The 27053-nt window shown below is 46.3% G+C and overlaps 1 protein-coding gene across 2 annotated transcripts; it reads right to left on the bottom strand.

Moving 5' to 3' along the window:
• On the bottom strand, window positions 1-27053 carry SMYD1 (SET and MYND domain containing 1). 2 transcript variants are annotated; one of them, XM_054293274.1, is made up of 10 exons: window positions 26880-27053; window positions 16383-16559; window positions 14716-14929; window positions 13219-13349; window positions 11410-11448; window positions 8565-8757; window positions 5076-5168; window positions 3477-3640; window positions 1817-1985; window positions 1-364 (listed from the first exon to the last, which is right to left on the bottom strand). In XM_054293274.1, exons 1-10 carry the CDS (start codon window positions 27014-27016, stop codon window positions 206-208), a joined length of 1476 nt encoding a protein of 491 aa, XP_054149249.1. In that variant the 5' UTR covers window positions 27017-27053; the 3' UTR covers window positions 1-205. The 2 variants fall into 2 exon arrangements, with proteins under 2 accessions (XP_054149249.1, XP_054149250.1); XM_054293275.1 differs by lacking the exon at window positions 11410-11448.

Genomic DNA, 27053 nt, shown 5'->3' with positions numbered 1-27053 from the left:
GGGATGTTGTTTCTGCCAGGGCCTCTTCTGCTTTAAGCCCTCAGAAGAGTTTTCAGGATGCTCCCCAGCAGGTCCATTCTGTCAGACTTGTGCCACTGGAAACAATCCTTGTGGATATATCCCACTGCTGTATGACATTCCCAGTGTGTGGAAGTGCCACGGGTGACGGTACCCTGCAGGCATGAACTGGTGCCAAGCTCTGGGTTTATTCCTTTTTGTGGAAGAGGCTTGGTGCATTCTCATTGCTGGGCTCAGGCATGACTTGGATCTTCTGGTTCTTGAGGGCAGCTTCCCTCATCTTGTAATACATGAACTCGTTCTGCTGGAACATGCGCAGCTCCATCTCCGTCTGCACGCGCATGACCTGGGGACACAGCAGGTTACTGTGGCACAGGGACCTCAAAGCACGGCAGTCAGACCCTGCCAGTTTCAGGCACTGTCCCCAAGGGGTGTCCCAGGCCATGCAGTGGCTGAGGCATCTTGCCCACAGTGTCCCACCAGCAGGACCAAAGCTGGCTGGGCACAGATATTCTGCTCCTTTCCCACTCCCATTTGCCTGCGTGCTGAAGATGGCATCAGCCTTTCCCACATCCAGCTTCTCCACAGGCTACTGGGAAGCCTCACACTCCAAAAAGTGATGCAGGACCTGGAGGTGATGCTGTGCAGAGGCAGGAAATGAGTGCACTTCCCATCCACACCCTGGGCCTGGCCCCTGGGGTGGCCCATCACCAGGGTGGGGTCACCTCAAGTGAGAGACAAGAGTTGCTTAATCCCACATTTGCACCCTTTAGACCCCAGGATTCAGCAGCAGCAGTCATTCCTAGTGCTGCATTATAGCAGAGGAGCAGAAGGGATTCTAGGATATATATTTACACCTGTCTGTGTGTTTATTCAACCCTTTGTTTAGGAGCACAGAGATGAGCATATGCCATATATCCGCTATTTTCTTCCTAAAATGTGAAGGGAAGCACAGAAATGGAGGTGCTGTGTCTCATCCTTTGCTGCATATATGGAAACAGTCAACAGGTTGGCTTTAGGTAGTAGATATTAATTTTTCTGAAGATATAAAATTGCACCAATAAAGGTTATAGCTCTGCTATATGGGGACTAAGACATCAATAAAGGATTTCATCTGGTATCCTCTAATTTTTTGGAGGTAATAAAGGAGAATGCTATAAAGCAAACAGGTCACATGAAATGGATTAGGGGCTACAGAAATGATAGATCCCCAGCTGCAATTGTATATAATTCCTCACATCTGAGCAGATGCAATTCCCTGGGATCTCCACTCTTGACTCTAAGCTAGGAAATGCACCTATCAGTCATCTGAGGAAAAACACAATGCTGCTGAGAAGGAGTGGGGAGTGGTAAATAAAGAAGAATGGACACCAATAAAGAAAATCAGGTGGGAAACTGGGCACATCCACCACATGTAATTTGATATACTCAAATTGCAATGTCATCCATCTGAGAGCAGTGAAATCAGCCTGCTGGAAGCATGAGTGGGGGTCTCTGTCTTTTGGCACAGCAATTTCAAAGAAGATTCACGGGCTTAGCTGCCATTTCTCGTGTATGTCTTGGTGCAGAATAAAAGCTGGGATGAATTTTCGCTGGCATTTTCAGGGATGAAAATTTCCAGTAAGAAAGGCCATGTATTTCCCAGCAGAATGTAACATAATCTAGATAAAACTACATCGCTGATAAGAAGCAGTCAGCACTTAATACATCCCTCAACTCTTACAGGTGGCTGTTTCTACAGCTTGGCTGTAATCTTGCCCAGGTAGAGAGCAGAGACAAGAGAGGAGATGGCACCTACCTCCAGGTCTTTGGTAATTGGGTGGGAAGGTCCATGGGTTATCAGGAGGATGGCATAGGCTTTGCAGATCAGGCCATGGCCAGCTTCAATGAGGCCAGCGTGCCAGTGAGTCACTCCCGCCCGCATCACGGCCATCCCCAGCTGAGCGTTGTTGGGATGGTAAATTTTCCTGGGAAAACATTGGGTAATTTTAGTTCAGGAGAAATCTGGGTTCCTAAAAGTGTCACTGACATGATATGTTTGCCAAAGAGCAGATTGTTTGCTCAGGTGAAGAGCCTGTTGCGGCTATTGCCCTTGAAATGTGCCCTTCTTAGAAAGGGGAGGGGACACATTACTCAAGGACAGGGCTGTACAGGGTCATGAGTTATGAAAGATGGGATGGGAACTGGGAAAGTTCAGCTCCTGGCTTGGAGAAAGCCAAGCTCTGTCATCTCATGCCAAGAGAAAACCACGCTCTGTCAATATTTTGGCACAAGCAGAACACAGATCTGACCCTACAGCTTAGAGGGCAGCAGCTTAACCTGACACACTTAGTGGGGTAAAAATGTAACAATCACCAGTTCCTCATTCAAAGCAGGAAGAGAAACAGATGGTTCCAGAAACTCCAGAAATGTTCGTCTCACCCTGTGCAGATGCATCCCTTCATCTGGGAATTTTCAGTGCCTAAGGTGGGAAAAACGAAACTTCTCCTCTACATCCAACTTTGAAAGCTGAAGCAGAATTAGAAGCTGCTTGGACCTGCCCTCAAGGGCTTCCTTGGAATTTTGAATTGGCACTTAAAGCAAGAAAGGAAACTACCAAGGTCCTAACCATGGTCTGAAAAACTGAGGAACAAAGAGGGGAAGGAATTTTCTCTCAGTCAATTAGCTAAGCACCAGGGCTGGGGCATGAAGTTGCTTGTCAGGCCTGCAAGCCAGGGAGGTGACTCTGTCACCCCTCTGCAAAAGAACAAAATATAACAGGCCTTTTGGGTAAAACTGACCAAAAGTCAAGAAATTAGTGTGAGATGTCCTCAGCAGGAGGGTGAATGAGATGATGAATTAGGCTTTTCTCTCTTCTCAACAGTTTCCATTATTTTTCTGTCTTTCCCTTTTTTTTTTCCTTCTTAAATACTCATCAATCCTGTTATAAAACCTCAGTAATAATAAAGCACATAATTTTTAATGTGAGGTTTACCCTGGATCTAAACCTGAATTTCTTTATTCTCACTAAGCTTTTACCACAGGACTGTATAATTAGCCAAGAGAAGATCCATGTAATATTGAGGAGCGAGGGGATATCTTTGACATGTTTCTCTTTGACCTCTCCTTCCTGCAGCATGCAGGGAACAGGCAACGCCTGCAGTCACAGCCTCTTTGTCCTGCACCCAGGCTCTGTGTCTTGCTGTCAGGGCAGCCCTGAGATGCCTCCGAGACAAAACAAAAAGGCCAGTGAAAGATGTTCCTAAACCATTTGCCAGCTCCAGTTTAGTAAATCAAGGGGTTTGGGAGCCCTTGTGCATTTAGGAAGGGATCCCTCTCTATCTGGTGGTACAAAGAAGGTTCCCATATGAATTTCACCACCACTGCCCTCATGGGAGCAGACTGAGAAAACGATTCCTGTGACACACTGCTGAACATGGCACGAGCACAGAGCTGCCATAAGAAGGGCACACACGCACAGGTAGCCATCCACCATCCTCTTGGCATAGTCAGCTGCTTCCTCGAACATCTGCAGGTAGGAGAGCACCTCGGAGGCAATGCTGAGGATCCTCAGCAGGTAGATGTTGGTGTCCCCCAGCACAGGCTCCTGTTTCTTCAGGCAGTCACGGCACAGCTTCACAACCTGGGTGTGGAGGAAGCAGGACAGGAAGGGTCAGTCCAAGCACCTTGGTGAAATAGGAGCCTCCTCAAGCCAGCTCTCACAAGCTCTTGGAGGTCTATTTCACACCCAAGATAGTTCAGCTACCTTAGAAGGCATAAAATCAGCAGGATGGCTTCTGTTGTAGTGTTGGAAACAAAAAGATTTTCATAAAAGGCAAAATAACAAACTCTGTATTTACAAAGAAAAACTGATCCAGGTGCAAGAAGTCCTTGTCCCTGGTGAAACACCTCACAAAAGCGATTGGTTTCTTTGTTCTCTTCTTTTTCTAGTAAATTGCCCAGGCAGGACTTTTTGGCTCCTGTCCAATTAGCTATCCTTAAGTTGAGGTGAAGTCCTCCAGGCATATAAGATGTTTTTTTCACCTAATCAAATAAAAAAACTTCTGGGCTTATTTCCTTTTTAAGGGGACAAAGGGTAGTTTTGTGACTCCATCTACAGAAGGCACATTCCTACACCTTTGGGCCTGAAGCTGCCACCCCAAGACCCTGTCATTTGCACAGTCCAGACCAGTCCCAGAGCTGAGCCAACCTCTGTGAAGGTTGGGGAAGAGAGGATGTGCTTTGATTTATTGAGAAACATCAGCCTAGGAAAATGATTGGAACTCACAGCTTTCTCTCCCAGGCTCACACTCCTAAAACTGATGAGGAAAAAGTGATTTCTACTGCTCAGGAGAAGACACCAAGTGCCTATAGGACTCATACCCCAGTGCCATCCACCAGCTCCTGAAAATATTCAATGCAAGGAATACTCTGAATGACCCCTTGGGGCTGGAGACACAGAGCTGCACTGTTCCACACCTGATCTGGCCATGAGTCAGTGTCCAGATTTCCGTTCCAGGGGGCTTCAGCCTTTTCCCAAAGACAATTAAAACCCAGAGGTTATTACTCAACCTGGAGTGCTCTCTGAGGAGAGCAATTAAATATTTCCTGGGTGAGAAAAAGAGGGAGAAAAAAAAACTACTTGAGTTTTCTCACCCATTGCCCTTGTAGCTTGGGCTCCAAGGTGGGACATGGTTCACCCAAACCACACACCTATCCTTGGCATCCAACAAATGAGCAACACAGAGCACTGAAGACAACAACACAAAGACCCCTGACGGTCTTGTTGCACTTCCAAACCCACTGTCCTTCTTTTTTTGAGCTACCTGGCAGAGCTGACTTGTTACACCTGCCCTGTAACTCATGAGTTTCACCCAGGAGCTTCAACACCTGTGTTGGTCAGAGGTGCTGGAAGTCCCCTGAATCTCCTTGTGTCATCACAAAAGAAATTAATCTGGGGTGCCTCAGACATGGCTGTGCTTTACAGTTTCATCCATAAATCAGGAATGAGAGGGGGACAAGGCCTCCTTTCCTGGGCAGGGTGTGTGCAGCAAGAGAGCAGAAGCCCCAGGTCTCACCTCGTGGTAATGTCCCTCCATGCGGGCCTTGTTGATCTTCTCCAGCGTGTCCTTGGAGAGCTGGATCACCTCCTTCACCGTGTCTGCAGAGGGCTGGGGGCAGCAGAGGGGACACCAGTGAGGAAAAGGCACTGCCTCACACATGCCAAGAGGTACTGCTTGAAAGGATGCTCGGTCCAAATCAGCTTGGTGGGATGCTTCCCACATCACCACTCCCTACTGCTGGTTGCAAATCCAGTGTGCCCCTCAGACCTTCCCAAGGCTGAAATGAGCTGCAGTGTCCCAGTTCCAGGTCAAAAGGTGAAGGTCTCCTGCTGACTTCAGCGAGTGTTTCCCATCAGGGTAGTGGCCATGTGCCTCTGAGATGCATGGTTGGGTTCCTCAACCCTCCCCACCACCCTTCCCCTCTGGAGAAGGGGCAGAATTCACCCTGCAACTGAGAGGTCTCTGAGATACCAAAGAGGCTGTGAAAGCCACCAGCTGGTGGGTATCAGGTGCTCTCAGTGCAGCTGCTAGAGAGAAGTGAGGCTCTTGAATGAGAGATCAGTGGAATAGGAAAGATCCCTGGATTTTACCTACCCTGAGAAATGCTGTCATTAGTTCCAAATTCCCTAAGATAGCTGAGCTCAGATTTCAGCTGCACCCCGATAGGGAAATGTGTTTTCCTGCACACCTCAAAGAAGTTTGTGTTTCACCATGCATTTAGAGACATGAAGCACATCTGGGAACACCTGGCTAAACACTAGTGAGCTCATAATTAGCTGTCACCTCTTTATTATCTTAATACTGAAATATAACATGATATCCAGCACAACCATTCATCCTCTGCTTCTCTGAGCCCTTCAAATTTGCATTTTCCAACTATTCTATCTATCATAGCCTTCCTTTTCATAAATGAGGAAATCTGAAATCAGCCCACAGTCATGTGACTCTGGGAATTTTTGGGAAGATCCTGGTCTGGAGACACACAGCAGAGCCAGCAGCTAGGAAAGACCTCTGGGTGTAGATCAAAAGCAGAGTCCCAATATTGCAATGAAGGATGCAAAGACTGGGAGTCAGGACTGTAGGACTGACCTATTGTCTTTTTTCCACACCTGGTCAATTAGACTTTTGATTAATCTGAAATTCATCTAGTTGAGAGATCCTCTTCAAAGTCTAGTATTTAAGGAAAACCCATAATTTTCAGATCCATTTATCACTGTCTGTTACAGATATTATTATGTTAACATTTGTGTTATAATTTATTATCAGGTTTGGGCAGCTGCCTGGGCAGCACAGGGTGTCCTGGGGCACAGAGCACACCCAAAGGCAACGTTAATGTCAATGTTAATGTCATTGCAAATTGCATTGCTGTGCTCTCTGAGTCAAGACTCCCAGAATAGGCACCTTAAACAGCATTTCCACAGGGGCTTTGTCTAATGAAAATCCCCCCTTGCCTTTACTAGACTTCTAAGTCAGTTGCCACTACAAACAATGGGAACTTTGCTGCTCTTTGGAAGGGGTGAAGGACTGGAGGTCAGAGCAGCTGTTGAGGATGGGAGCTGTCCATCTCCCATGCATTCCTAGCGCTTTTTCCATGCAGCTGTGAGCGCTGCTGCCCCCAGGCAAGTGTGCCTGAGCTCAGGAAATGTGACACAGCCGACGTGCTCTGAGGGTGAGCTCAGCCTGGATACTTATTGTCTGCGGATGGGGTGTATTTTTAATAGCTGAAATCATGCACCTTGCATACGCACAGGACTTTTCTGCACAAGCCCTTCAGGCTGTGGAGGACATTCCCCCAGCAGTGCATGTTTTCCTGCTGTGTGCTGTGCTCACAAAAAGGGGATGCTGCATGTCTAGTGGAAGGCTGTCCCTGCTCATGGTAGGGCAGATGGAATGAGATGATCTGCAAGGTCCCTTCCAAGCCAAATCATTCTGTGATCTTCACTGTTCAGTCAAGACTTGAGAGCAGGTGTTGAATGAGGGCTGAGATATTTTTTTTTTTTGTGCTGTCTACTGGAGAATGTGTTCAAAAATACTCCTGCAGAAAGCCAGATAAAAATCCTTCTGCATCAGAGAACTGAGCTCTGGAACAGCTTTATATTTTTAGTGGAGAGGTACAGCTGTCAGCATTAGCTGTAAGATGAAGCTTGATGGTTTAAAATGGGTTTACAGCAGGGTCATTTGCAGCAGAGGAGAACTTGACCTAGCAAGGAAAGGGTCTCCTGTAGTCCCACCTCCTGTCTCCCTTATCAGCTCAATACTATTTCTCTAAACCTTTCTCAAGGAGAGATTTACCCTCTGCAGTATCCAGCCTTTCCTGGCTCCACCTCTCTGAAAGAAGAGTTACAGGGCTGAGCTTGGCTTCCTGGCACCTCCTGAGAGGGAGGCTGAGGGTTCTGTGCTCCTTCCCAGGAGGCTGCATCTCACTGGGCCTCTCCTGGTGGCCCTGCCTCTGTGAGGTTCCATTTCCTCACCCCAACTTTTCTGTTTTGCTTCCCACATGCTCCACATCAACCCTGGGCTGTTTGACTGCTCAACACTGCAGATCAATGACTTGGTGGTGCACTTATTGCTCTGCCTTGCTTTGCCTTCCCTTATGCACTTTATAAGGCTTGCAGGAGTAGAAATCCCCAAGGTAACACTGCCAGAGATCACAAAACCTGTGAGCAATTATATTCTTGGGCAGAGGAACTAAAAAGAAACTCTTAGAGCTGCCAGCACACTCACAAACTGGAGCTGCTGGCCAAGCCACTGCCAACAGAAAGACACAGCCTTATACTTCCTACTGGATGGCTTGTGAGACCTCCAAGGAAAAGAAAGATTTCTTAAAAATGAGCAGCTCAACATGTTAATTCCTCACAGTCAGTCTGCCTGCAGCAAGCCTGCAAAAAAGTCAAGTGATGGTGCAAACTCCTTGTGACAGGCCTCTGCAAAGAGGGACTGGAAGTTCAGGCTTCCACATTCCTGCAGCCAGTGTGATGGTACAAACCATAGAGTTCCAGCAGCGCTTATTAATCCTGTCACCATGGATCACCTGCAACACATTTCTCTTTCTGCACTCAAAATGCAGAGTCCCTTGCAGTTTTTCAGGCAACAAACAAACAAAAAAACCCCAAAAACAACAACAAAAAAACACCAACCAACCAACCCAACCCAAAAAAACCCCCACAATCTCAAAATGCCACCATTTTTTCTCAGCTCTAGACCTAATTTTCCAATATTTTTGCATTCTATTGTTGGACTTTTAGGTTAAAGGCAACTTCTGGAGGCTTTTTAAAATTAGAAACTGTACTCGCATAATAAGGACTAAGCTGGCCTTGCATGGTGGGCTCCAATTGCTGCTGTGCGCAATCAAGGTCCACTTCTGTTCTCATTTTTTTACATTGCCAAAATCTGACCATGTTCCCATCGAGACTGCTGAGAAGCCACAATCCTAGAGACCCACAGACGCCTTGGCAGAGGAGAAGCAGCCACCAGTGGGTTTGGGCACTGCAGGACAAACCATACCTTGCTTTCCCCTGCCTTCACTGCCAGCATCAGGTCGTCCTTGAGCTGTTTCTTGCAGTGCTCACAGGCGCAGTCGAAGTAATATTGCTTCTTGAGCTGCGCGCGCCGCTCCTCGCTCAGGCTGAGGAAATCCACGTAGGAAACCGTCAGCTCATCCCCCGGGGAAATCTTGCTCAGGGCCCTCAGCTCGATCCTGGGGGCACAGGAGACGGGATGTGCGCTTGGAGAAGCAGCAGAAGCAGAAGTGCAGCCACAGAGCCGGCAGGGACAATCCTGCAGCCTGCCCTGCTTGCAGAGGGGAGCCCTGGCCCTAGGGCACTGCTTTAGGGCTGCAGGGAGGCAGTGCAGAGGTGAGCAGCAGCCTGGTAACTGAATACAGGGCACGAACACACACACACCAGTTTTTCCTGCCCCTCTACAAGTCCCTGGTAGGGGTGTGTAAAGGTCTGAGCTATAGAGAGATTGTGGCCCCAATAATTTATCCACATGGTGGCTCAGCCTAAACATCAATTCCTAGTTTGTTGCAGATCTCACCAGAAGAAAAAAAAAAAAACCATTGAGATCAGAAATACACACCAAAATGCTGAGTTTGGATTTGGGCTCTTTTTTTAAGTGCTGTTTTGCATGCTACCCACACACCCCTGGCTATACTCCCAGATCCCGAGCTCTGCTGCCTTCAGTATCATTTTCACTTTGAAAAGTTAAGATAAATTCCCTCTGGGTGCTGCATAAGAGATGCCCTCACCCTGTTCATGCATTTCCACGTAAAAGCCTAGAAGTAATTATCTGGAGAGAGTCTATTTTTAAACAGCTCATTTGACCCATTACCACAATTCAATTGCCAGTCTCTGTTACTGAAATCCATGGCAAGCCCCTGATGATGGGATTTGGAAAGCCAGACCTTTGTATCTGTCTTTCCCTTATTCATTCCCTGCAAAAGGTCTTAAATAGTGTGGAGACTCAGAACTATTCCCTTGCTGTTTCACTCTACCTACTGAATGTCCCAGTTACTCTGGGCCATCTCTCAGCTGTAAGGGTTAAACAGCTAGAGAATTTGACCAGAATGGGGAAAAAAATCCATCAAATACCAAGTGTGAGGAGTTCTTTTGTATCCACCTCCTCTCCCAGCTACTAGTGAGCTCAACAGTGTGTTTAATGTATATATTTGGCCTGAGATGGACCTGGGGGGGACCTGCTGGCGCCCACCTGAGCATGAGGGGCTCCAGGTGGAACCCAACAAAAGCCTCACTAAAGGCAGAGGTGGCAGAGGACTCACAGGTATCACCTGGTGCTTTAGCAGTAAGCCTTTAGGGGAGGACATGACTTATTCTGTGTGATCATGTTTCTGCAAAGGGATTCTCCTGTAATTCCCTTCTAATTCCCTTGGAATTCCTGTTACAGGCTCTCAGTACCAAGGGCGTAGCTCTGAGTCTCCCAGCTCTGCTAAAGCTGCTGTCAAAATTCTTCTCCAAGGCTGGTCGTGATCTTCTCTGGGTGTTGCCATATCAGCAACAAGTTTCATACAAAATTTACCACCAAACATGCCATTGTCACAAAGGGCAGCTATTAGTTATGTCACAACCACAGGAAAGTGCCAGACAGAGAAAGGTGCAAACAGCTATTCCAGGAGGAAGTGCACAAAAAAGAGCAATTCCCAGCTGAAAAGCTTACACATATAAACATTCCTGTTCACACTTCACAGGATCCTTGTCAAAGCGAGTCATGCAACCAGAGAAGCAAAATCAAGCCTCTGACTTTCATGATGCCCCTGATAGCCCAAGCACCACAGGGGTATTTTAAGCAGCCATCCCTTGTGGGGAGGGCATTGATAGCCTTTGGGGTAAGCCAGGAAACACATGGCATATTTTAAATACTGTAGTTAAAGAGACACTGTCAGCCAGGAGCACACCACTGAGCTTGTCAAGGGCTCTTTCCCCACGAGCAGCAGGGACCTGGATAGTGCATGCACAGGCACAGCGAGGGCCTGATAGCTCAGAACTCAAATTGCCCCAAATAGCAACTCTAATCAGAACTGAAACTCTTTTTCCCTTTTTTATGGCCCTATCTATAATGTACTGAGTAAGATTCAGTGGTGAAGAAAAGCACTTCAAATGTATTTCACATCTTCTTTGAGGAAAGTGCATGCCTGCTTGAAATTAAATTTTAAAGGCAAACAGTGTCCCTTTAAGAACAGTGACTATAATACACCAAATGCCATGAGTTAAGCAAAGATTCTTTTTTTGCACATATTTTTGTGATTCATTTAGTTTGGATCAGGTAACAGTGGCATCATTAAAAGGTGGAACATTAATCATGGATTATGATAAAAAGGAATTGAAACCTACATCTCATGGTATTACTGCTCCTGTAGGCAACACATTCCTCGGGCACAGTTTGTTGCAGGAGAAACATGGAGTATTTAGTGTGTCAGTAACACAGTCATTTCTCATCTCCTGATATGCAAGGCTTTATTTTGGGCTGTACAAGATTAGCAAGACCTTGTTCTGACTTTCATGCTCTTGCCATGGTCAGGGGAGGAGAAATGAGAAGTGGAGAGGGGAAATACTGACAGGGAGGAAGCCAAGGGAGGGGGTGGGAAGGCAGAGAGGGAATTCACCCTGGGGAAGACAGTCTATTACCACTATTATTTTAATTTTCTACAAAATGCAGAGTTAAATGAGGTTTGGGTTTAGTGGGGCTTTACACAGGGGAAGAGGAGAAGTTTAGAAAACAGGAAAAGTGGAATTTGGAGTAAACAGAGCCCCTTGGGGTCTTTGCATCTTTTCCATTAGACATGGGGGGCACAGGGTAATGGAGGAGGATGATGCTTTCAAGACTGACCCACCTCATCTGTGTGTGGAACATTGATCTTACAGCCTCATGACTGAAAGACAAAACAAACATCTGCAGTTTACACATGTACAAGTACAACAACAAAGAAATGGGTACATGGCATAGCACTGGACACTGCACTGACAGGAGACAAGGGGGCTGCCTGTGCTGGCCCATGTGGCACTGCATGAGAGCTTCCCTTTTGGTGTGCACTGCCAGGACCAAACTGTCCGTCGCTGGCCCATAGGGGATTTGGTGGAGTATGCCCTGGCACGGTGATTTCAGGAGTGGTCTAGGTCAGGGAACATGAAAAGCCTGCTCCTGGTATTTGGCAGGAGCAAGGGGACTGGATCTGCTGCACAGAAAGGTCTCCACTGACATCAGCAGTTGTGCTCTCTAGAACACAGCTTGAAATGGAAATCAGACTGGGATATCAGCCACAATTCACCTGGCCAATAACCCCATGGTCAAGTTTAAAGTCAGTAACCAGATACATGTGGGAGCTTTGACAATCTGCCAGGCAAATCAATCAATGCCATTCCTGCACTTACCCAGAAAGTCAGGGCTGTTATCACTGCTGGGAGCTGTTTGGAGAGGCTTTTCTATCAGCCCACTATGGATCCAATCCAGGGCAACTGGATGTCATAGTATGGACTCCAACCTGACTTTGGATCAGACCCTATTTCCCACCAAGGTAATCACCCAGGTTTGTTTTCTCTTGGCTCGTTTACCAGCTGCTTGGTAAGTGCTGGTGTAGTTTTATCAGGGAAAACCAGCAGTGATAACTGGAGAGCAGAACCAATGTGTTAGTTAAAAAATGAGAGGCTGGGGGGAAGAGGGGTGGTTAAGTTATAGCACTAAAGTTTAGTGAAGACAGGTAGCTGTAAAAAAGCAGCAGAAAGATCAGAGGAAATCCTGTGGCTGTGCAGATTTTGGCAAGCAATTCCCCACAGTTAATGTTTTACACACACTGCAGCTTTCTGAATCAGCAGCAGTTTATACCTGTCATGGCTTGGAAACTGGGAAGGGCAGAGCATCCCTCCTGTGGGCTACCACCTTCACCATATCATGGTTTCACTCCCAGATCTGGTGAAACATCTCCCATTTTCCATTTCCCACTGAATCTTTCCCCATCTCACTCGTCCTGCAGAGGTTTTCTTACAGGACTGGGGTGAGAATAGGGAATGCCCAGAGACTGAGAGCATCCTGCACTCTCAGGTGATTCTGCTTGCAGATAACAGTCACACCTGTCACTAAGGTCCCGTTGCTAAAGAGTTAATCAGTGATTAATTGGGATGGCACACTCTCACCACATGGGGGTTTGTGTTAGGAATGGCTGTAAACACACCAGCAGATTGCGATACGCAGCTGAGTGCAAGCTTCAGCTGGGAGAAACTCTTGGGTTGTAGACTCAGCAAAATCCTTGATAACTTGCAGGTAGAATTACTCCTCAACTATCTATAAATGAGACTTCAATATAAGGGGTGAGTTAAACAGCTGCTTACTACTTTAGCTACCTGTTTTGAGACTAGTTACAAAACTCATAAGAAACCAGGGAAAAATCCTTTGCTGGTTGCTGGATTTGGGGTCAAATCTTATGTATTTTTTAGTGCATCAGATGACAATTTTTTAAATAACAAGGAGAGAAACCAGTTTGTCTTCAGCAAGAAAATATTGTTTGGGGTTTTTTTCTGAGCTGGAGAAGAAAAGAAGGATGAATAGATTTTCTGGGGCAGGGGCCTGGCACTGGGGGTGGCAGAGCCTGCTGAGTTTTGGCTGTTAGGATCCATCCCTATGAACCAAAGGACAGAAATCCACTCACTTGCCATTGTTGAAGATGACAGTGCAGTTGGGCCAGCAGTCGTGGTTGGCCTGGCAGAGGTTGGGGAAGATTCCCACTCCAACAGCCTGCAGTCCTCTTTGGTCACTGAGGGTAAAGCCATTGCAGCTGATCTGGCCCCAAAACACAGGCAGGGAGAAGGGTTAAAGCAGAAAAAGCTGAAACTCCATTTGGGGTAAAACATCAGAAGAGAAGCAATGCAGGACTCGTGCAGAGGGACCAGGCCAGAGCTGAGTCAGTGTTACAGAATATTTGCTGTCAGTGTTCACTTGGGATGCCTAAGATAAACTTGGTTTGGCCATGCATTGATTTCCTTATATTTGGTTCCTGAAAATAATCCAGAGAAAGGTCACAGGAAAATGACTTTGAGGCAATTCAAGCAGAAAGCAAAGTTCACACTCCTGGAAACAGGTATCAGTTAGAAATTAACCTGGACTGCTGTATTGGACCTGGTCCTGTTTGCTGGGTTGCCCTCAAAGCTCATAAAAACCAGCTACTACTCTTTGCTGTGAATTTTCAGCATTACTACTTTTGCATGACATATATTCCAAGAATGAATTATTTGGCTTTTCTATATTATACACTACTATGAACAGAGCAGTTTTTAGTCACAAGCATAAATAATGGAAATATCTGCAAAGTAAAACATGATAGGATAAATCAAAGGAAATAATTAACTCAGCTACTGATTATTTTACCCTGATAATAGTTTTATCTCCTTTGTGAACTGATTCTGTAGTTTTTCTGTACTTCCTTGCTCCTACACAGACAAGCTGTGCTGGTCACTAGCACATAGGGTCTCCCTGTGTCCAGTGGACTGGGTTTTCTTTGTGGTGTGGGTACCAAAACACGCTGTGTCCTCTCCCTGTTCTGGGAGTGGCAAGGGCCAGCTTGTCTGGCAGAGGGGTGAGCAGAGCCTGTGTCTCCTCCTGGCAGTGTTGGGAGCTGAGGGGGCAGTGCAGGGATACCCAGGGCTGGGAGCAGAGCAGCTCAGCCTCAGCTGGAATTTCCCTCTCTGCTACAAAAATTTGTAGTTAACAACTTTGTAATTGATATTATTAAATATATTTCCATTTTTTACTGATTTTATTTATATGTATATTCAGTCAACGTAAAAAAATCTAATGTACACAATATTAATAGACATTAACATATCTACTAAACCAGATCTTCTATATTCAAATATGTTCTGGAGGTATTCACTAAAAATATACTTTCTCAGCTCTCCCAGGTGCAGAGGGATGCCCAGTGGGACTTGTGATGAAAATGCAGCACCTATGATTGGGCAAACCACTTGTCTGCACATTGAGACAGACAAAATGCTTCAGCCTTTGCTATGGCTCAATTTCCCAGTGTCAGTGCAGAGGAGAAGCAGGTGGGGAATGGGATGGAGTCAGCCCTCCTCTCATGAGGCCAGCTGCAGAGTTTCTCCCCAAGCCGGCATTACAAACCCTCCCCACGTGCCCCCCTCGGACGTACCACCCCGAAAATGTGGGAGATGAGCTGCATCCCGAACTGCTGGCAGTGGGGCGGCCAGAACTCCAGGAAACTCTCCACGTCAGCTCGCAGCTCCTTCTTCTCCTCCTCCCCAAAGCTGTCCACGTGGTTCTGCAGCTCCTCGATGGGCACCAGGCAGCCCTCGGAGAGCCCCGTGCCCTCCCGCTCCATCTTCCACAGGATGCGGGCAGCCAGCCTGGCAGGGGACAGGGCACAGCACCAGCACCGCGGGCAGAGAGCAACGTTCATCGTGGGGAAAACAGAATTCATCAAAATTCATCGTGGGGAAAACAAAATTCATCAAAATTCATCTCCTGGGGGGAATGGTGAAGGTAGATTGACTGAGACAGGCTCAGCATCCCCAGCCTTCTGAAGGACAGGGAGATGCAGGGGTTTGTCCCAGCACCTGTGTTCTCATCTGGAGATGTTCTACAGATCCGCAGCCCTCCACAGCTGCTCCCATTTCCTTGAGGATTCCTCTCATTTTTTATGGTGGAGCCAGAATGTGAAGACAAGTTAATGTGGCATTCACATTCTCTGATAAAATCCCTTCGCCCAGGATTTTTCTCCTGGGAAGCTGAGGAGCCTCAGAGAAAAGGAAAACAATCCTTATCTCATTTGCTTCTCCTGTGTTGTGCTCATGTGGAATGTGTTTGGAGATTGTTCACCCACAGGTGATTGTTCCATTGGATTCTGCTGTGAGTTGTTTTCACTCTTTGGCCAATCAGGGCCAAGCTGTGTTGGGACTCTGGAGAGAGTCAGGAGTTTTCATTATTATCTTTTTAGCATTCTGTAAGTATCCTTTCTGTATTCTATAGTATAGTATTCTTTAATATAATATCGTATTATAAAATAATAAATTAGCCTTCTGAGAACATGGAGTCAGATTCATCATTCCTGCCTTTGTCAGGGCATCCCTGCAAATACAATAAAGTTAATGTATCCTATAGGCAAACTGGGGAAGAACTCATCTCTTCTTTCACTTTCCCACCTACTCCCCAGTTTCCCACACTTCCCAAACCATGCAGGATAGGTTTACCTCACCACATTCAGAGTTTTTGGGGCCCAGCACCAAAAAAACCAAACAGGAACACATCTCTTGCACCACTGATGCCCCTCTGCCACCATGATACTTTATGAAAAACCCCTTCACCAGGATTTCTTCTCCTGGCAAGATGAGAAGCCTCAGCTTCTCCATGTTTTGCCCCTCTGGAATGTGATTTGGAGAATTATGTACCTAGCATGTGAATTGTTTTAACTTAATGAGCAACCCCAGTCCAGCTGTGTCAGGGCTCTGGTCAGTAATGAGTTTTCATTAACATTTCTTGTCTAGCCTTCTGATGTCTCCTTTCTCTTTTTTAGTACAGTTTTAGCATATAATTTCTTTTAATATAATATCATAAAATAATGACTCAGTCTTCTGAGAACATGGAGTCAGATTCTCATCTCTCACCTCGTCCTGGGGACACTCACAACACCACAACACTCCTCCACGTACCGTACCCATCTCAGGGATGCTCCTGGCCTATCCTAAACCTTCTCCCACCTCCACCTTGCCCAAACCAGGCCACCCAGCTGCTCTTTGCCACGAGAAGAACGTGTCCCAGGTCCGTCCCATCCTCTCCCAGGCCACGGGGGCCGGCTCTCACCTGATGTTTTCGGAGGGTGCCTTGCCATGCCTCTTGATGGCGGAGCACTCGTTTTTGTGGTTGAGCCAGGCCGCTCTCTGGCAGGTCCTGTCGCAGTAATGGGCGAACTTGCACTGCCCGCAGCGGTGCAGCCTCTCCTGCCTCTTGAAGCAGGTGTGGCAGATGACGTGGGTCAGGCTGCAAGGACACAAGGACACCTTGGATCAGTGAGGCCCCAGCTCTGCCCAGCGAAGTTCCTGCCGGTTTTGCATCCCTGTGCACAAATGAACTGTCACTATGGTATTTTAAGTAAAATCCCTTCACCAGGATTTCTTCTCCTGGCAAGATGAGAAGCCTCAGCTTCTCCATGTTTTGCTGCTCTGGAATGTGGCCTGGAGATTGTTTATCCAAAAATGTGAATTGATTTTAATTAATGACCAATCACAGCCAGCTGTGTCTGACTCTCTGAGTCTGTCATGGGTTTTTTATTATTCATTCTTGTCTGACCTTCTGATGCCTCCTTTCTCTTTCTTTAGTATAGTTTTAGTATATAATTTTAATATGATATAATGTAATATAATGTAATATAATGTAATATAATGTAATATAATATAATATAATATAATATAATATAATAATATGATATAATACTATGTGATATATAATATAATATCAGCCTTCTGAGAACTTGCAGTCAGATTCTCATCTCTCACCTCATCCTGGAGACCCTCTCAGCACCACAACAATGAACCCCTCAAGATTTTTGGGGAGGATGGAGAAACATCCCACCCAATTGAATGGTTGTGTCCTTGCCTGGTGCTGTTGCTGTAAGTTAAATGGTGATGGAATTACTGGGACTCCTTCAAAAGGGGTATTTCATCTCTGGGGATTCAAAACAGGATTTCCAAGAAGCATCCTACAATTGTGTGCACGTAACCATAACCAAGGCTGGGGGAGGATGCTGATGATGAAGTCTGACTTTACATCCTCCCTCTGAGAGTGTCCAGGGTCCCACTGAGGAGAAACCTCCCCCATATCCCCTTTCAGGTGTCCAACTTTTGCTCCTACAACTTAATTCACTGAGAAGGAGGGGGGGGACACTTTGGTCTCCTATCCAAAAAATTTTGGGACTTTCCCCTTGCTGCTAGGGAGGGCTTTTCACTGCCTGATTTGGTGTCTGCAGCTGTCTGCTTCTCCAGGCAGCCACCCACTTTATCTGGGCCTCCAGCCAGGCTTGAGAATGCAGGAGAATTTAAATCCCCATCTCTCAGCCATTGCTGGTGCCAGGAGGGAGGTTCTCCTCACTGCAGAAACCTCAGGGACCACAGAGGCTTCGTGATCAAAGGAACATTTATAATTGTGCACGGTGCAGAGTGGGGAAACTGAGGCATGGGGAAATAAAAAACAAATGATTGATGAGCCTGTAGGGAGGATGTGCCACAAGCAGGAATCAGACTCACAGCCCCAGAGATTCCAGCCCAAAGATTCTCCTTTGTCTCTACTATACCTATATAGGTACACACATACATATGCATGTTTATATTTTTATCACAGTACATTTAAAATGCATTTTCTCTTCTCTGAAAATATTGTGTGAGCTGCTGACTTAATCTACCCTGTGCCTTGGCTCTTGCAGGATAAAGAGGGGCGCAGATTTAAAAGCAGGATGACCCACATCAGACAAAACCCCGTGCAAAAATGAGGTTTGGAAAAAAGGTTTAGGAAAGTGAGCAGTGCTGGAGGGATCCCAATGTAAGGCAAGCAGCTGGGATGGGGCAGGGGGAAATGTGTGTGCGAAGGGGGATGCAGGCAGCTCCACTGTGCCCGATGGAGAGCTGAGAGCTGGTGAGAAATGTGAGGCTGTGCTCTGTCAGCTGTCAGGTCAGGGGGCAGAGAGGTGCAGGAGAGATTAAACTCCTTGTAAGGTAAAGCAGAGCCAGGGAGCTGATAAACCCGCATGCCAGGAAGCACAGGGAGATATCTCACAGGGGGAACGGGGGTCCCTCCTGCCACCCGGGTGTTTTAAGGGCAGTCAAAAAGCAAAAAAAAAAAAAAAAGTTTCCTTGTAGAGAAGAATGACAGGTTGGAAGGGAACGTGGTGCAGAAAAATCCAAGTCGTCTACCAGGTGCTTCTCTATCCTCAGTTTGCTCCCTGAAAATAAAAAATACTGAAATTCTGACTTTGCATTTTGCTGTTTATTGCATGCGGTGTCCAGATTTTCCAAAGCAAACCTGGCTGGCAGAACTTACCACCAGCTCTGGAAATCCCTCATTTCTGAGGAGATGCAAAATGCACCAAAAACATTGTACAAGACCTTCTGAGAAAGAGAAGGAGCAGCCCTTGTGGTATTGAAACTGCAGAGACAATTACTCCCAGGTAACCTGACTGGCAAGTGTAAGAAACACTGCAGCTATTAACAAACCATTATGGGATCCTCTGTATCCCAAAATGGTCTCAAAGAAGACTGGATTTGTTGATATTGTGTGTTATCAGGACTCCAGAGGCCTGGGCTCAACTCCTGGCACAGTAAAAAAATCAGGAGACACAAGAATTTGAGATCCATTCCATAAAACTTCAATTAACATTGCTTAAGCATCTGCAAGCTCCTAAATCCCCCAGGTGCCCCCTGGCAGTTGTGAAGCTCCTGCTGTGTCAGAGGAGCTCAGAGCTGGAAGCCCCAAAAGGGAAGGACAGAGTGGGGCTCTCCTTGGCTGGGTTCTGGTTCCGCCTGTCCTGAGACACACAACACCCAGGCACCAAAGGCTTGCACGGCTCACGGGCTCCTCTCTCATCCCCTCTGCAATGTTGAGGTTCTCCAAGTGGAGCAGCCTGAGATTAAATTAAAGTCTCTCAGCCTGTGGAAATCATTGGTCTATAAAACCTTCTCTGTCTGGCCCAGAAAGTGTTTAACTCAACCCAAAATGGTTCCAGGTGTCCCAGATGTCCCCTCCAGTAGAGAGAGCAGCAAACACCCGTGTAGGCAGGGTGCTGCATGGCCAGGCTGATGCCTTGGGAAGGCTGCCCCAGAGCAGAGGCTGGACAGAGCTAAAGAATAAAGCAGGGATTTATTAAAAGGATCTCCTCAGTGGGTCCACCTTGGGCAGCACAGGAGCCCAGCCAGGGCTGCACCCAAGATGAACCAAAATGGTCACAAAAAATGGTCATAAAATGCACGAGTGGTCATGAGGTCTCTCACTTTTATCAGTTCTGCTCCATTTGCATATTGGAGTTAATTGTCCAGTTACAGCTCCAGCCCATGCAGTCCCATCCTTCTTCTTTTTCTCTCTTCAGTCCACGTTGTTTGTGCTCTTGGGCCTGAGGTTTGGGTCATTTGGAAGGCACTGCACTTCCTTGGTGCCCAGCTGGAGCAGGAATTGTTTTGTCTCCCTGCTCTGTGCACAGAGCTCACCATCCCCTAACATGAAGCCCAGACCCACACACTAAAGCAGCACAGAATCTGAAAATGTAAAAGCCAAAACCCGAGGCACAAAGGCAGCACTAGGAGTCCCTGGAGAGGAGCCTGGGGAGGCGCCTGCTGCTGTGGCACCCCCAAAGGAGCCCCGGAGCTCTGAACCCTCTGGGTCCTGCTGCTCAGCTTCCCTTGCTTCATCACAGGGACAGCACAACTCATGTCTGCTCTGTCTGTGCCCTCACAACCCCTGAGGTGATCAGTGCCCTTTCCCACACATAGTGAGAACTGGTTCTCACCCTGCCCAAACCAGGATCTCCTTCAGTACAGTGATGCCTCCAGCCCATCACAAGCTTGCCAGGTCAGGATTTAGGGCTGACACAGAGGGCAGATGCCACTGGCTGACTCACTGAATGACTTTCTGGGGAGCCTCAGGTTTCCTTGGCCACTCTTCCTTCCCACCCCAGCATCAACCAAGCTGAACTCTGAAGGGCTCACGTGCTCTGCTGTCACTTAGGTGTGGAAACCCAGGGCACAGGGAATATTTCTCTGTCTGCTCTGGGGTGCCCTGACCCCCAGGGCAGCTCTGACTCTGACCCTCATCCATAGAGAAAGTTTCCCAGACTTCAAGATGGACTGGAATCCACAAAAGTGTGAAATAGATTATAGAGAGCAGTGTAGGTGTGTCACTTGGTGAGAAATTGAGGTTTTGGGATTTTTAGTGTGTTGTGGATGGCAGCAAGATGGAGGGCACAGGGTGTCATCCTGGGTTTCTTCTTCATGCTGCTTCTTCCTTCTTCTCCATGGGTTTGGGTGGCATTTTGTAATTGGGTGGAAAAATCCCCATTGTGGGCTCTGTGGGATCAGTTATTGGGTTAAAAGGGAAAATAATCCAGGTGTCAGTTCTTCATTGGATGGTTTAGTCTTAAAAGCCCTTGTAACAAGAGATTGTTGGCCATTTTGTGCCTTCTAATGAAAAGCTGCAGAACTCACAGCAGTGAGACTGTTTTACTGATCAGAAATAATAAACACCTGAGTCTGAACATGAACTACTGTCTCAAGTGCCTAAAATCCAGAGCCAGAGAAACCAACAACTGGGACCCCAGCACCTGTGACCCCCACACTTAGGTGGGACACACAACTCCAACTAATCCTGGATGCAGCTGCAGTGACAAAAGCAGTGATTTGACGTGCCAGCCAACAAATGCAAGAGGGAACACAGCACTGACAGCTAAGCCATGGCTCCTGCAAGCCCAGCCTGCAGTGAAAGCACAAGAAACAACTCTTGTGACTGCTTGGATTGCATTCAGACAGATTAAGGTCTGTTGGACCTGCCAGGGCTGAGCACTGTCACAGGAAATGTATTAACCTCATCTCTGAGACATGCACAGCACAAACATCTGCCACCCAGCACACAAAACATCTCATTCAGGGGCCTGGAAAGGCCAGGTGAGATGGCTTTAGTGCAAAGAACCAAGGAGGATTTCATTGAGGAGCTGATAGGCACAGTGAGTGGCTCCCACACTGTTAAACATGGGTGCCTGCTGTTCTGTACATCACAGATGACACACAGAGATGGCCTAACTTACACCGAAATCCTATTTATGATTGCTTGGCAGGGCAGCTCTCTCCTCAGTCTGCTCCAGAGAGCAGCATAAGAACAGCTGAGGATGTCGGGCAAAGTCTCCTTGGTTTTCAAAGCAGAGGCTGCAGCACTTCACTAAAGACAGCAGCCTCAGAAAATGCACCTGCTACCTAAAGATGAATTATTAGCATAAGAATGGGCTTGCTCCTTTTAAAAGGAGTTGGAGCTTGGTACTTTCATCTTTAAAATGTCAGGGATGAGGCATCCTGGTTTTTCTGATTACAGAGGAGGATTTATTTTAGACTAATTTTTGGCTATTTTATTTTTAGTCTTTCATTACAAGATTTCCCAGCCTTTTCTTAGAGGTGTGGGTGAGATTTTCTTTTAAAAATCTGGGTTTGTTCTCAGGTTTTAATTAGGCTTTTGAACAAATTAGATAGTAATAAAAGATCAAACCCCAGGACATTTTTTTCAAATATGAATATGATCACATTAGCTCTCAGTTTTTATCAGTGTCAGCTCAAAGAATTTGTTCCCGTAATCTTTTCAGTCATGCTGTTATGGAAAATTTTGTAATTTTTATATGTCTAGGTCATCCTAACTACAATAGCAGAGCTCTTCACATTTCCTTGGAAAATGTTTTTGGCCTCTTTTTACATCAAAAGACATGCAAAATTTGCATGATCTCAGTTTGTTATCCTTATGCAGATCCCTCATCAAGCAGATCTCCAGGCGATCTCGATTTTCCACCACATGACACTGTTTCCCTTGACTAGAGTCCCTCAAATCCTGCTGGTTAAAGAGCAAATTTCTCTTGGCAAGGGCTGACAGAGACAAATGAGGCATCCCCTTGCTTATGGGCAATGTAAACTCCTGCAGGCTCGAGAGCCAAGGGATGTGCCAGAGGAGAAGGTCACATAGAGCACATTGAGCCCAGGCACTGGGAATGCCTGGCCAGGAAGGTGGTGAAGGAAAGGAGACCTGGGATCTGCAGGGAGAAAGCAAAGAGGGAGGGAGGGTTAGAGAAAGCCTCAGTGAGAGGCTCAGGGCCCTTGCCAATTGAAAAATTACCCCAACAAAAGCAAAGAATCCCTTGAGAAGATGCATTTCCAGCTTTCTGTTAATACGTCAGGGCAAAGCCTGACAGTGGTGCTTTCTGGGTGATATTTCAGCTGGTGACAGCAAGGCTAAATCAGAGATCAGGCTGTGTCTGCACTTTATCCTGGAAATCACACAGAGCTCTGCACCCCTTTGCCATCACTATTCACCATTTCTTTAAGCAGCCTGCTCTGTCAGATAGGTTTGATACAGGAGCCAACGCTAACTATACACTGTGTGAAGCAACTGAGTTATAAAATCATAAAATCAGAATGGTTTGGGCTGGAAGGGACCTTTAAAGGTCACCTAGTCCCAGTCCAACCCCCCTGCAATGAACAGGGTTAGCCTTGTGAGTCATGCTCTGGCCTTAAAATCTGACTGTGAGCTGGCTGGTGTTTATAGGAACCTCATTTTTCTTTGAGTTTTACATTCTTCTGGATTTATAGTCTCTGGCACTGTGTAAAAAACTGCTGCTCAGATGGCCATCATTGGCCTGAAGAGTACAACACTCACCGACTTAAACAACTTCAGGGCTTTCAGGGTCCCTGTGACCTTCAGGGCTTTCCAGGGTGGGATGCAGCCTGTGGATTTAGACACCTAGATGTGTCTAAAGGGTCTAGAAAGCCATTCAGCTCAAAGGTAGATGCCTGTGTTCACTGCACATACAAAGTTCCATTAACTATATCAGCATTTAGTGTTGGATTCACTCGTCTGGACACAGAAGTCCAGTGTTAGGCTCTACCTGATGATAGAGTTTTGTCAAAGGAAACATTCGTCTTTTTTCCTAGCAAAATAAAATCTCAATTCCTCAACTCAGCCTCCTACTGAAAGACAGATATCAATAAAGTGCAGTTGGGTGACAAATTACTTCGACAGCTCCTCACATGTATCTGTTTGTCTAGGTATCCATCTCCATCTACACATGTCAGTCAGGTTGGAGTCTGCACTGTGATATCCACAGTATATATATATATATATATATATATATATATATATATATATAAATAAATTTTTTATATATGCATGTATAATTTTTATGTATGTATGTGTATGTGTGTGTCTATAGATATATAGATATATATATGTGTGTGTGTATATATGTATATATGTATATATATATGTATATATGTGTGTATATATGTATATATGTATATATGTGTACATATATATACACATATATACATATATACATATATATAAATAATATATAAATATATATACATATATATACACATATATACATATATATACATACATACATACATATATATATATGTATATATATGTGTGTGTGTGTATATATATATATATTTTTTTTTTTTTATATATATATATATGAGTTGGATCCATAGTGGGCTGATAGAAAAGCCTCTCCAAACAGCTCCCAGCAGTGATAACAGCTCTGACTTTCTGGGTAAGTGCAGGAAGGGCATTGATTGATTTGCCTGGCAGCTTGTCAAAGCTCCCACGTGTAACTTGTTACTGACCTTAAACTTGACCATCTGGTTATTGGCCAGGTGAATTGTGGCTGGTATCCCAGTCTGGTCTCCATCCCAAACTGTGCTCTCTGGACAGCACAATGGTGTTGGATCTCTGCAGAGCTGCTCCTCCTAATCTCAAACAGATCTTTGCTTTGCCTGCCCATCCTGTGCAGCCATACAGAAATCCCTGTGTGGCCTCTGCACTGCAGCTGCCTTCCAGACACCTTTCAACAGCAAAATCAGGGGAAGGAGTTCAGGCTCTCCATACCGACAGACTGGGAATGGACTTCCCCAAGGACTGAGTTCTTCAAAGGGCTGCAAAGCAGAGACCAGCTCTGCACTCTGGTGCATCTGTGTGGTCTTTATGCACAGAGACAGCTGAGATCTCTGGAAAATCTGGTCACATATCTGGTAGGGCCTGAGACAAAAGCTTAAACCCAGCAATTCTTCCAATTTGAATCCCTTTTCCATAGTACACAGTGCTTTCAGCAAGGCATGGGGGATACTGAGTTGAGTTAGGATGGGGGACTCTGGATTTGGGGTTTCCCTGCGCAGGCTGAGACCCTTTTTTAATAGTGTAGATTCAACAGCAATTTTAGGAGCTATGCACCTGTGTTTGTGGGCTAGGAAAGGCACATGCCCCTTCACTGGGCTCTTCATCCATGCAGAGGCAACAGCAGTTCCTCTAGGGTGAAACCAGCTACCAAGGCCAGGTGTGGATTTAATCTTGCAGGAACAAAGAATGTGAGGATGCAGGCAACCCTTCTTTGACAGCAATTCATTCAATGGAGTTTGATGCAGCTGAAACCCAGGGACAGCAATAGAAGAGACCTTTAAAACAAGAGCCTTGGGTGTGGAAGAAAAGCATCAAGGTAATTTCCACAAGAAAAATGTGTGTTTCCATTATATCTCACACCCAGGGTATATCCTGCCAAGCTCTTACCAACAAGCATTTGGTCTGTTTCGGAGATTTTGGGACTGTGCTTCACCCCTGACCCAAATTCAGTGCTTTGGGATGAAATGTGCCCCAGGAGGGTCAGAATCCATGATTATTGCTCAACAGTTGCAGAGAAGGGCTGTGTTTACCTTGACTTCTGCACCTGCCCTCTGGGAGCTGCACAAGCCCCGCTTGGGCGGGAAGGGAGGGAAGCAGGGAAACACATCTGAGCTTTTCTGTTGGAAACCTCAGCCTGAGGCACAGCCTGCAGTCTGAGCTGGGATGGCTTCTGCCCTTGTCTCACATTACACCCGTGACATTTGGAAATGCAGCAAAGTTGCAGCTCTTCAACGTGGGCTGCTCTGCTCTCTGCACGGTGCAAAACTGCACATGGAAGAGAACATATTTTTAACCCACCATCAAAAGCCAAGATGTTTCCAGCTGTTTAAAAAAAAAGTATTTTTAATAAGGTATATGAGAGAAATAATTGTCCATAGGCACTTCCAAAGCAAATCACCACAAAATTCCAGGTAGTGACACGAGTGAAACTGAGGTACTGACTGAAGAGCTAAAAGGACACATCAAGGGGAAATTATTTTGTCACCAACTCCTGGAATTGAACTCAGGGTTAAGACTTCAAGAACTCAACATTTTAAAGTGAAAAATGGCATTTTTAATGTGAGCTCTTGCAATGACATATTAAAATAAAAACCAAAGGTGTCACTCCTGCTATGGCAAAGATTCATAATCATGTTCACCCACTGACAGTTAAAGGACAAAGAAACAGTGAATGAAAGACACATAAAAAACATATTTCTTCCTCTGCCCATTTAATATCCAATTGTCTGCTGCTACCAGACAGTGGCACTGAGCAGCTTCAGCTACGATATCACCAGGGCTAATGCACCTCTGCTTGTGCCCCAGACTTTGTTAGCAGAGCTGATTTAATTAGACAAACTCAGCTGAGCAGAATTGCTCACAGCCCTGTTTAGTGTGCAGGGTATTTACTGGAGTCACTGGCTGTTTGGGGCTAAAAATTCAGTCTCAGGATTCACCATGATGCCCTGATGAACACTCATAACTTTCTTAAGCTCAGAATTAAACCTTCAGCTGCCATCTAAGTCCTCAGTTTAAAAATCAGGGCCACATTCTGTTCTCAGTTACCATGTTATAAGGCTGAAGAAATTTCATTTGTGTCAGAGGCTTTAATTTATATTTAATCCAATGGAAATCAGCGCAGAAATCCATTTTTGCATCTTTTCTCTTCCTGGTTAAGTGAATCTTCCACTGATCCAAAGGGCAGAAGTGGGCACCTACCAGCCACACAGGTTGGGTGAATGTTGTGTTTAAAACAAACAGCAGAAAATAAAAATATCCTTGCACCAGAACTCAGAGTCTGGCTACATCAGTGTGAGCATAAATTCAAAACCAGTCTCGTGAAAGTGCAGAGGCAGACGTTTGTCTCCAGTTGGCTCCGGCAGCTGTAAATATTAAATGTGTTTAACAGAAACAGTGTCACTTGCCGATCCCCACCAGCTCTGATGGAGCTGCAAGTGCAGCTGGGGATGGTAAAATGAGCAGAGCACCACAGAACTCACTTTTATCGTGTTTTACCCACCAGAGGCTTGAGCAAAGCCAGCCTGGGGCTCCTGTACCTGAATTGCCCTGGCTCCTGGCAGTTCCCTGCAGGGCAGCACTGCTGCTTCTGTGAGGCGCTGAGTGCATCCAGCTTTCCCTGCTTTTCTCAAAGGTTGCAACACCAAGCACCTTGCAAGGTCACACCCTGGACACAAACTGCACCTCCTGCAGGTGAGCAGGCTGGTCTGAGCCCTGGGAAGGACATTCACTGCAAACTGTGAATGTGTCTCTTTCCAGAAGTGCTTCTGACTTCCCTCTGATCCTTCTCTGATGTCATCCAGGCACCTCCAAACTTTTACACAACCCCCCAGATGGAATTTTGCAGCGAGATTATTTTTGCCCCGAGCTTTCCAAGCGCTTTTCCCTTACCTGTCAAAAACCACGGCCGCGTAGGCTGGCTCTGCAAAGATGACATCCCCAGGCAGGAATTCCTTCTGGGCTTTCAGTCCCCTGCCTTTGCCTTCGGTTGTGAACAATTCCACGGACTCCATTCCTCCTTTGGTCATCCCAGGGAGCCCAGGCTGTGGGAGGTGGGTGTCTCAG

The sequence above is a fragment of the Melozone crissalis genome, unplaced genomic scaffold (genome assembly GCF_028551555.1).
Source record: "Melozone crissalis strain CALT ecotype California unplaced genomic scaffold, PUWL_Pcris_2 ptg000132l_1, whole genome shotgun sequence".
Lineage (NCBI taxonomy): Eukaryota > Metazoa > Chordata > Aves > Passeriformes > Passerellidae > Melozone > Melozone crissalis.
Note: the sequence above shows the minus strand (reverse complement) of the source record. Positions and strands in the feature narration are given on the sequence as shown.